This window comes from Varanus komodoensis, unplaced genomic scaffold (genome assembly GCF_004798865.1).
Source record: "Varanus komodoensis strain SLA01 unplaced genomic scaffold, ASM479886v1 scaffold126, whole genome shotgun sequence".
In the NCBI taxonomy this organism is placed as follows: domain Eukaryota; kingdom Metazoa; phylum Chordata; class Lepidosauria; order Squamata; family Varanidae; genus Varanus; species Varanus komodoensis.
The window spans coordinates 502925-513975 of record NW_025335363.1 but is presented as its reverse complement, the minus strand read 5'-3'; the positions used below and the strand labels follow the sequence as shown (position 1 = coordinate 513975).

Below are 11051 nucleotides of genomic sequence, written 5' to 3'. Positions count from 1 at the left end.
GTTCCAGATATATTCATTGTGAATGAGTTAATCCCCACTGATTTCAGTGGGTCTACCCTAAGTAAGGCTTAAATCTGGAATCAACCCAATATTTCCAGGCTGGCAAAAACGTGGAAGTTTCCATGGTAGCTAGGGATGGAAAGAGAAAACTTTACTAGTTCCTAGGAGTAACTTAGGAGGAGAAAGAAGGTGTTACAGTTTGTCTGTGGCTCAATATTCAGTTCTACTCCGATGCCCCTTTTTATGTCGAGGGCCAGCCAATGTCTCTCTCCTCTCTTCCAGGAACCATTTTCATGAGTTCTATTTGTTGGTCAGAATAGCTGGTGACAAAACTCAAAGATGACCCAAAAAAGAGAACCTGAGCAGATGACTTTTGCATAGATGACCTGCTCAAAATAATTTTCTCCTCTTACTAAATAAACTTCCTCCTTCAATGGTTGCTTAGGAACATTCCTAGACTTCATCCATTCCGGCTTAGGCTACTGCCCAGCTCTCGTCCTGTTGGGTTAAGGCCTTGATGAAAGGCTTTGCTACGGCCATGAGTTCAGAAAGCTCCTGCGTTAAGCTGAAACCAAATGCACTGAGCTTTCTAACTTCCCTGGCTCATTACCAATTCTAACTATAATGCAACATCACAATACTTACTTTATGAAAGGTGCCTTTGCATGTGTTGCCTCACATTGTCACTTTTCAGCAAATAGGATGGACTGGAAATGCTAATAAATATGGAAGTAGGTAATGGTCTGTGAGGGTCATCCAAGGGTGGGGTCAGAGTTTGAGATGCATACATTTCATGTATTCTAGAAACACTTGTGTCCCCTTGTAAGCTATTGAGAAGCTTATCTTAGTCTTTTGTGGGGTTTGCTTTGAAAGCTTCATTGGCACCATGCAGATGGGGCCGTCTCCTTTAAAGCTGGCAAAGTCACTTTTGCAGGGGAAATTCCCCCGGTTCCCAGCAGGAGCCTCCAGTCCTGGAAGGCTGAGACTTCAACCTCAGAGGTTGTGATGGAGGGCAATGGACGATTCGGCCATAGCTCACAGGGTGGTCACCAGTATCGCCTCACCTGGAACGGTCATTGTGGGGAGAGGGATTTGGTCTACAGCAAACCTTGTCCCCCCCTTGACAGAAGCAGTGGGACACCCTGTGGCCCTCAGCCTACTTTCTAATTCCCTCTTGATGCAATACATTCAGGTGAGAGCCCTTTACTGCTTCCCCTGAAGATGCTTGGGCAGGAAGAGGAGACAGAGAGAGAAGAGGAGGGTGTGAGAAAGAGAGAACCAAGGTTGGTTCTCAGGTTGGTTCCATGTCAGGAATGGGGCGTTTCCATCCACCACTGGCATCTAGCAAGCCCCGCACACATATTACTTCTGAAGGAATGCAGCCTTCAACAGAGAAAGGCCTTCCCGTGTGTGACTTACCAAGTGGAGCTGATATTCTGTCCATTTCAAGGATGCCAACAAAAATATGAAGTCCCTCGAGCACTTTCACTGGCTAACAAATGAGTGGGGGGTTGTAGGAAAGGAATAGTGTCCTTGGGAATATCCTAGCGCAGGTTCCTCACCCCATTCCTAGGCAAGTTTCCACTCCCCCTCATCTTCTCAAACACTGCACTATCAAAACCTGACATTGTGAGTTTCTGTTTCAACAAAAGCTGAGTATGTCATACTCTGTATTTTCCAATGGGGAAGCAACCCAATCTAAATGTCTTTTGTGCCAAGCGCAAAGGCTGGTCTCAACATCTACACGAAACCGCTGGGAGAGGTCATCAGGAGGTGTGGGCTGCGGAATCATCAGTACGCTGATGATACCCAGCTCTACCTCTCGTTTTCCACCAATCCAGGTGAGGCAGTGGCTGTGCTGAACCGGTGCCTGGCCGAGGTAATGAGCTGGATGAGGGCCAATAAGCTGAAGCTCAATCCAGACAAGACGGAGGTCCTGTTGGTGGGTGGCTCGGGCCTCGGGATGGGGGACTTGGACCTTGTCCTAAATGGGGTTGCACTCCCTCTGAGGGACAGGGTTCGCACCTTAGGAGTGCTCCTTGACCCTGAGCTGTCTCTAGAAGCTCAGGTGACGGCGGTGGCGAGGAGCGTCTTCCTTCAGCTTCGGCCGATATATCAGCTGCATCCCTTCCTGGAGAATGACTGTCTGGCGACAGTGACACACGCGCTGGTAACTTCCCAATTAGATTTCTGTAACGCGCTCTACATGGGGCTACCCTTGAAGACAGTCCGGATACTTCAATTGGTGCAGAATAGAGCTGCCAGGCTGCTGACGGGGACTGGGCATTGTTCTCATATAACCCCAGTTCTCCGTCAGCTCCACTGGCTCCCGATTGAAGTCCGGGCCCAATTCAAGGTGTTGGTTATGACCTATAAAGCCCTAAACGGCTTGGCACCTGGATATCTAAAGGAACGCTTGCGCCCATATATGCCCTCCCGCCCCTTGAGATCAGCAAGGGATGCCCTTCTCCGGGAACCCTCTGTGAATGATATTAGGAGGGTGAGTACCCAGAGGAGGGCTTTCTCTGAGGTGGCACCCCATCTATGAAATGTGTTCCCCAGAGAGGTCCGCCTGGTGCCGTCGTTATTTGTTTTTTGGCGCCAGGCTAAGATCTTTTTATTCAAAACTTATTTTAATTGCTAAATTATTGTATTAATTAGGATTTTAAAATTTTTAGTCAAGAATGCACTGGCGGTTTTTAAGTGTTGTGCTTTTTTTTCTTTTAAATTGTTATATTATTATTATTTATGTATGTTTTTAGGTATTCTTTGTGAGGCGCCCCGAGGCTTTGTTGCGATGGCAGCATGTTTTAAATAAATAAATAAATTGCGTAGATTTCTGGGTGTGCCACTAAATAGATAAATCCCAGGATAATGCCTTTTTCATAGTTTACCATCATTGTCTTTTCCTATTTTTATCACCATCCAAAACCTTCTATTTTGCTTTTCTGTCTCAGGCATCAAACCACCCAAACTCATCTCCGTTTCTATCCAGTTCTGCTTCCCCCCACCCCTTGCTCTCCATCACAGACTGAACGAGGTAACAATGGTGGAGAGAAACACGTGTCCACGGCTGACCACAGCCTTTGTCCTGCTGGCGGTCTGGTTGGTCATGACCAGGGCGAAAAGTTACCAGAAGTTTCTGAGGGAACATGTCGACTACCCAATGACGGAGGTTCCCGCCTTCGCAGGCTACTGTGACATCATGATGAAACGGCGCCATATGGCGAACCCTTACCACTGCAAACATCTCAACACTTTTCTCCATGCGGACGTTTCCCAGATCCAAGCCGTGTGCGGCCAAGGAGGGGAACCCACCACCGGTGACCTTCGAGAAAGCGACACAAGCTTCCCTCTCACGCTGTGTAAGCTTCAGAGAGGTTCCTGGGCACCCAACTGCAGATATGAAGAAATCAACAATACTGAAAGGATCATCATAGCCTGTGAAGATGGATATCCCGTCCATTTGGAGACAGAAGTCCCAAATTACGGAGGGTTTGACATATGAAGTGCAATGCCAAGAAAGCAACCCAGTTATACTCTGTTCATTCATGCATTTTCCTTCCTCTCTCTCTCTCTCTCTCTCTGTCTCTAATATATACACACACACATTTTATCTTATATTTACCAAGAATAAAATCTTATTTCAATTCATATATGTCAGTCTTGGAAATAAATTTAAGCTGCATGCAATACTTGGAATAATGCTTCCTTTTCTTTTTCTTTTCTCTTCTCTTCTCTTCTCTTCTCTTTTCTTTTTTATTTCTTGTTAATCATTCAACGTTTTGCTTTCCTTCCACACTTGTGAGACAAGTTTTAGAAAATGTACTGATCCAACAATGCAAAACTGGGAAAAGAAGGAAATTCTATCTGCAGTGTGCTTCTTTAAAATAAGTTATGTTTCCCATATAAGGAATTCATGCAACCTGTTCACTTAGAAATTAAAAATAAATAACCTTTCCAAGGTGATTATAATATTTGGTCACGTAGGAAGATAAAAACAGGGCTCGTCCGGGATTTGAACCCGGGACCTCTCGCACCCTAAGCGAGAATCATACCCCTAGACCAACGAGCCAGTTGCTACACACGCCGCCCAATCTTTTTCTGTTTCAGTGCCATCTAGTGGTAGCCAGTTCTGCTCAGCGCTTCGTGGATTTCTTACCAATGTTCCTCTTCTGTAAAGCAGCTGTTTTTGGATCAAACTTTCTCCTTCTCAGTTATGTTTCTTTATTCAAAAATAGAAGATTGAAAGAAGTCTTCATCTACCTTCATAGACAGAGATATTCTAAAAATTATATGGATTGAAATTAAGAGCAAAATACCATGCACGTTTAAGCGAAAAAAGATCCTGTTGAGTCGCGCGGAATTCACTCCCTGCCGAGTGCGTACATATCTCGTTGCCCGGAAGGAAGATCCTATCCATTTGATAAAGCTTACTCCGGAGTAGATATGCACAGAATGATTGCACTGTAAAACTTTCTCCCTGTTCCCGGTTGGAGGGAAGGAAGGGCTCTGATTTCCTCCTCTATATCGCTGGATAATTTAGGTTGCGATCTTTTGCAGGACTGGACAGCAGAGGGAAATACCCCTAGGGATCCCAGCGGGCGCCAGCCAGCCGTGCTGAGAGTTATAAGGGGCGAAAGGGGATACTGCATTGAAATGCGCCCTAAACAGCCCCTGTTGGCTGGGCATGCTGAGAGCGGCAGGAATTTTTTCTGCCTAACCTTCCATAGATAGTATGGCGCCCAAAGCCAGTTCTGGGTCTCGATGCCTTCATTGCTGGGGGAACGAGGAAAAAGGCCGGCAGCAGAGCGGAAAAAAGGGAGCCACGACTAACTCAGTAGGAATTTCAAACTGCAAGGCGATGCATATTTCGAAGGAAGCAAAGTCCTACAGCCCCCAGGCACCATGGCTGACCGAGGAGTGCTGGGAATTGTAGGATTTCTTTCTTTATTTCTTTCTAACATGCCTGGGATTGCACCTTCAAACGCCGACAACTGCCTGCTCGCCCTTGCTGAGGCTGCCTTCAAATTGCAGGCTCATCGCGGCAGATGCCTTAGCGCCGCTCGGAGCCCACCTCCGCAGTCGCGTAAAGCGATCTCCAAAAGACGAGCCGCAAGGAAAGTTTTGGCCGCCCGCCTTTGTAATCCAACGCAAGCAAGACGCGAGTCCTTGGGTGGTAATAAATCAGCGTGAGAACTTCGGGCCTTTTTATTTATTCCAGGCGCAAACATAACAAAGGCCCCAGCGAGATTTGAACTCGCGACCCCTGGTTTACAAGACCAGTGCTCTAACCCCTGAGCTATGGAGCCTTGCACAGGATTTGTGCCTCACACAACGCCCTAGAAATGTCCCGGCGGGGCAGCCGAGTGTGAAGATTGAGTTAGCTAAGAATGATATTCTCCATCTGATTGTGTATTTATTACTAAAGTTACATCGGCGAACCTTTCCTATGCAAATACTCCCCCAAAGCGGCTATCCATGCAATATGAAAAACAGTGCTTCATAGGGAGAGAGAGAAAGCACAAAAGCACCGTAGTGCTCATATATATATATATATATAGAGAGAGAGAGAGAGAGAGAGAGCACAAAAGCACCGTAGTGCTCATATATATATATATATATATATAGAGAGAGAGAGAGAGAGAGAGAGAGAGAGAGAGAGAGAGCGCACAAAAGCATCGTAAGCAACAGATAAATTAATCCAGCAGTGCATACGAGAAAGCGAATGAAAAGTAACCTCCCCCCACCAAGGCCCACTACTTCTGCAGTATGCAGAACTTCGGAGTTGCGTGTTGAAGAATTACAAACCTGCGTGCAAACCTCAGCCCCTGATTCCTGGGGCGGAGACGCGTGCAGTTTTTCCGCGAAGTCCCACCGAGTCCACCGGGGTTCCTCCTCGCTGTGTGTTTGGAAACATTCCCAGGCAAAGCAGTCCGCGATCTACCCTCTTCCATTGCAGAGCGAAAACGCCGCTTTTGCCTTCGATAAGCGTGATCTTAAGCGCCCTCTTCATTTTTTCCCAGCACCCTATGTAAAAGTATTTGCAAAGCAGGAGAGAAAAGAAGGGCTCGTCCGGGATTTGAACCCGGGACCTCTCGCACCCAAAGCGAGAATCATACCCCTAGACCAACGAGCCAGCTGGAGAAGACGTTCTCCAAACTGGATTTGAAGTTGACAAGCTGGTCACGTTACACATGTGCGCTCTCTGCCAGAGCTGCTGCTTACTGGCAGGAATTTGAAGTTCCCTCTGAAAAAGTATCCAAGGAAAAAAAGCTGCGTTTGAATTTGCCTGTCTCCGCTCTCAGGAACAATTCTAAGCACACCCCAGGATGCCATCCCGGGCGGTTCTAGGACTTTTTCCTACCCAAACATGCATAGAATCTCCCCCTTTTTTTCTTGGCTGCAAATTGGCCTTGTCCTGAGAATTAAAGTCTCGTTCACAAGGTTTGGTAACGTTGGAAGAATAAATGCAGGGAATCAAAATTATAATGAATCTGTAATATCAATAAACCTGGCAGTAAAGATCTTGCTTTAAAAATAAATCCAGTCCTGAGCAACAGTGAGGAGGGGGAGTGGGGTTAATGTGAACATTCAAGGGATGTTGGAAGAAAACCAAAGTAGCAATTAAAATCTAGCACAAATTCGGCCCGTGCTTGCTATTAGTTTCCTCCCATTAACTTCTTACCATCCACCACCCCCACAGCATGGTTAGTTTTTTGCATGGGATATACACCATCATAGATTGTGTTCCCAGTTTAAATGGAGCTGCTGAGCGTAATTTCATTTTCCTAGCAATGCTGGAACGTTTTCTACACAGTATTCTATTCTGCCATTACCCATCCACGGTCCATGCCAAATGATGAAATACATGGATTTAATGTCCTTCTACCAACAGCACCATTTTTTAAACTTGACCTGCCATCAGGTCATCTGCAACTTCCTATGAGTGTCCTCTATTGTTTGTCCTTGACAGCCCTGCTCAGCTCTTGTAATTCCAAGGATGTGACTTCCTTTATGGAGTCGATCCATCCATTTGACCTATCTTTTCTTCTTCTACCTTCAACCTTCCCTAGCAAGATTGTCTTCTCCAGCCAGTCTTGTCTCCTCATGATGAGCATGGAGTATGACAGCTTCAGTTTTGTCATTACAACCTATGAATTCATGCTGGACCTATCTCAGTCCCCAGTACTGCCCCATAAGCAGAAGCATCTTCCCCACAGCTCCCAAAATAGTTACCCACCGTCCAGTGGGAAGCCAAGTACCCCATGGCTTTCATGGAACAAGTGCCTGACCCTGGCTGGAACTTGAACTGAAAGTGAGGCATATAAGAAGCATGAGAGGTTGCAAAGTAGTAATTAAGAATAGTGCCTCTGCGAATGTGCAGATTGCAATTTACTCACCATGTGTTATAGGGAAGACCTGATGTATACCATTTATTTATGACATACGCTGTCCTGTAACACGACACTTTTATGACTTGTACTAAAGAAAGATGAAAATAATTTCGAAAGAAAATAGTTCATAAAACACAATAAGCAAAAGCGAAATGAAATACAACAACAAAACAACATTCACAGTGCCCCCAAATTAAACAGATTTTAAGAATGTCCCTCCCCCCTTCCGCATGACTACACTGATTATTTGATTATCCCAGGTAACAAAAAGGTCTTTACCCAATGCCAATGAAACCTCAACAGAGTATCACAAAAACCATTCTGATAAGCCTGTTCCATCACAAGGGAGATGCTTCCACAAGACCATTTTCTGAGTAATCACACCTTTAAAGCCAATGGTGAATAGCTGTAGTTCAACCACATCTGGAAAGACCCAAGTTGCCTGCCCAGGGTTTCAATCCTCAAAACACCCCTCGTTGGACCCCACTGACTACAGGAAACCATTCTGTTTCTCCATATTCTATCCTAACAATAGCTTTTTGCCTGCAATTCGGGTTATGCATCAGGACAATTAACTGCCGGGACACCCCCATGTCTTTCAGGACCATCCATAGCTTCTCATGATCCACATAGTTAAGGGCCTTGCAGTAGGCTATAAAGCATAGACAGATCAGAGTCAGCATATATTCGCAAGATGATCTCAAATATCTCTATATTAATTTGATCTGTGCCTACCAAGCAAAATGGAATTTATAGGCAGTCAGAAGTCTGTGCTTATGAGTCCAAGGGAGCTTACTCCAGGTGGTGATCTGAAATTTGGCCAACATCCAGGTCCTAAAAAGAGAAAGAAAGAAGAAGAAAATGGTTTTTATGCTATGTATTGATGCCCTTTGGCGTGTGGGTGCATATTTATATACCAAGTTCGGACAACATGATAAGCCACATTCAAGGGTTAAATATGGATTGCAGCTGAAACTTGTTTTGTCATGTCTGAATCCAGCTACTAACAAACCATGGCTTGTCGTCCATGAACAATCCATGAATAGAACCATGGTTTCTTGTCAGCTATTCACCATGATGAGTTATCTCAGTTCAGTTCAGACAACCCTATGAAGCACATTTCAGTGACAACCCCTCACTTAACTGTGGGTTACAGTATTGTCTGAACTGTTCCAACAAATTCCTATATTTTGTTGCTCCTTTTCTGAGGTTAAAAACCAGAAGAATTAGAATTAGAAATAGATGTTCTCAAAGAAGATAGATGGTAGCTCACCTTGGTTGCCAACAACCTCTGGTGTGAGAGTTTTCTTGGATTTGATGTGTCAGAAGCAGAGTTTCTAGTCTGCCTCATCACCAGACTTATGTATGTGGACTAGTCTGGTATCTTGGGCCAGCCCAGAGAAGGCTCTGGGTTTAGTGTCTAGCTAAGGATCTTTTACAATCACTTTAGAGTTCTTTTTCTTTACGCTGGATTTATTTTGGTATTACCTTTATATCCCACCTTTCTCCCATTGTAGAACTCAGGGCGGCTAGATCTAGTCTCCCCTCCAAGCCCAGGCCAGTCCCAGATCTGCTTAGCTTCAGCATTGTGGATGCCGCACGTGCCTTCAGACCATATCCCAAACTTGGCCTAGGCAGCTTTTCAAATAAAGGATATTCCTCTGGCAGCCCTTCAGACTGCCAGTTTCCTCTACCAAAAAGGATATGTGGCCACCATAAGCTGGCTGGATAGGGGAGCTGCCATTTAAACGTCTCTCAGTGCTGTCTGCATAGCAACCTTCCAGGGCATTGTGGAAAATCGAAATGGCACCTCCTAGATCTTTGGCATTAACATTCCCTTGTTTTTGATGTGTCTTAGAATTGTCTCCAGTTCTGGACTGCTGCCCTTAGTTTGATGCAGGACACTGCCTGGCACCCAAGGTTTAGCTGCTGCCGGTCCAGTTAGCAATGGGGACAAGGGGAGCCCCCATCTTGTCCTTTGCCCCATCCACTCATATACCTTGGGTTGTGTTTCCAGCTGAAGATCTGCAATAACAACACCAGGACTGACTTCCCCTTCCAAGACCCAACAACTTTTTCAAAAGGGAACCCAGTGCAAGTACCGGAGCTGGGAGCTGTCAGGTGCTGGTCCTCAACAGCTGAGGTCCCGCATCTTCCAGAGTCAGAAAGGACCATGAGCTAGCTGGACCGAAGGTCTGATTTTGCATAGGGCCCCTTCCTGCGTCCCCACAATTTCTTGCAGTAACGGCATTCCCTCTGCCTTCCCAAAGAGACAACCAGAGTAATGGGCACCCAAGGGACACAGCAGTGCAGCTAACAATCTCGCCAGCCTTCTCGTCAGCTCCCGAAATTCCCCACAGAAATGAACCAGGCACATGGCTTTAATGACACCCTTGGAGTGTGCTGAGCAGAGATAATTGGTACTCCTGTTAACTACGTCCCGCCGGGAATATCATGCACCTAATTATGATCCCGTGTCTAAGCAGGTGCCCTCATGACAGCCAGGGGACCTCATTAAATCTTGCAAAAGTTTGTCAGGAAACTTTGTAGCACTGGGGATAGTTTTAGAGCACAGTGTGTTATTGCTCGAGCCTAGATCATGTGACCCTGCCACCAGGGATGCCTGGCGAGCCAAGTTTGATTGGCAGGTGAAAGGCGAGAGTAAGAATTTTAATTATTCTTGGGCAGAAATTGAATTCCTGGGGACAACTGATCTATACGTGGAGTCGCCAACTTTTTTTTCCAGGTTGCTGTTAAATGCTCAGCAGCAATCACCCCTTGAAGTGCTTGAAAAAGCCTGTGTACAGAGCATGTTCTGGGAGAAAATGTGAGTTTTGAGGATGTTTGCGGTGATGGGAGAGCGTGTGACACATCTAGCCCTCTGACGCTCTTCTTGGAAACTGCCTAGGCAGCCCATTGGACTGCTGGGCAGCGCATTAATATAATATAAATAAATCAACACAAACATGCATTTAAGGATGTGCTGGCAGGGTGACTTATAAAGAGGCCCTCAGTAGCATAACAAAACCTTTGACTAGAGTTGCCAACTTTAGACGTGCCAAGTTAGGAATACCCTTTTTTAGATGCATCTTTAGCAATATCTCTAACCAGGAAGGGTCTTGCTGCAGCAATGAGAAAAGGGTTCATTGTTGAGGATTTATTTTTAAGGAGGGGAGATAGAGGTGATAAAGGTTCATAAAATAACGCACAGTGTAGAAAAAACAGATTTCTTCTCTTATAAAAGCACATGTTCATACAAAGCATAATTGTCTGATGGAATTTATTGCCACAATGTGGGGAACAATAACCTCTGGATCGGATGGTTTTTTAAAGGAATTTGATAAATCAGAAATATCAGAAGCTGCCTTTTATCATGGTCCATGTAGTCTACTATTATTGACACCCACTGGATTCAGACAACACAATAACACACTTCGCACTTGAATTCTGAGGTTGTTGTTGCACCGTGGGTTCTGAACCCAGCCAGGTGGCAAACCCTGGTGACCAACCCAACAACAAACATGGGTTCTCTTCATGGATTTTTGCAGTTCACACTCCAGGGCTTGCTAGCATACCTGGCTACAGACGACACAGTAGCCCATGTTTCAGCAACAACCCCCCATTCAGTGGGGGTCCACATTCAACCTGCAAGGG

At 45.6% G+C, this 11051-nt stretch overlaps 1 protein-coding gene and 3 non-coding genes across 4 annotated transcripts; 1 reads left to right on the top strand and 3 right to left on the bottom strand.

Annotated features, from left to right (window-relative positions):
- Positions 1 to 2984: 2984 nt before the first annotated feature.
- RNASE12 (ribonuclease A family member 12 (inactive)) lies at positions 2985 to 3509 on the top strand. The gene has a single exon (XM_044422414.1). The coding sequence runs from the start codon at positions 3047 to 3049 to the stop codon at positions 3506 to 3508; it is 462 nt and encodes a 153-aa protein (XP_044278349.1). The 5' UTR covers positions 2985 to 3046; the 3' UTR covers position 3509.
- Positions 3510 to 4003: 494 nt separating this feature from the next.
- TRNAP-AGG lies at positions 4004 to 4075 on the bottom strand. The gene has a single exon. It is a non-coding gene; the product is annotated as a tRNA-Pro (tRNA).
- A 1164-nt stretch (positions 4076 to 5239) lies between these two features.
- On the bottom strand, positions 5240 to 5312 carry TRNAT-UGU. The gene has a single exon. It is a non-coding gene; the product is annotated as a tRNA-Thr (tRNA).
- A 755-nt stretch (positions 5313 to 6067) lies between these two features.
- TRNAP-UGG lies at positions 6068 to 6139 on the bottom strand. Its single transcript has one exon. It is a non-coding gene; the product is annotated as a tRNA-Pro (tRNA).
- Positions 6140 to 11051: the final 4912 nt, after the last annotated feature.

Coding starts and splice junctions, on each gene's coding strand:
- RNASE12 (XM_044422414.1), top strand. CDS start 3,047: ATGGTGGAGAGAAACACGTGTCCACGGCTGACCACAGCCTTTGTCCTG.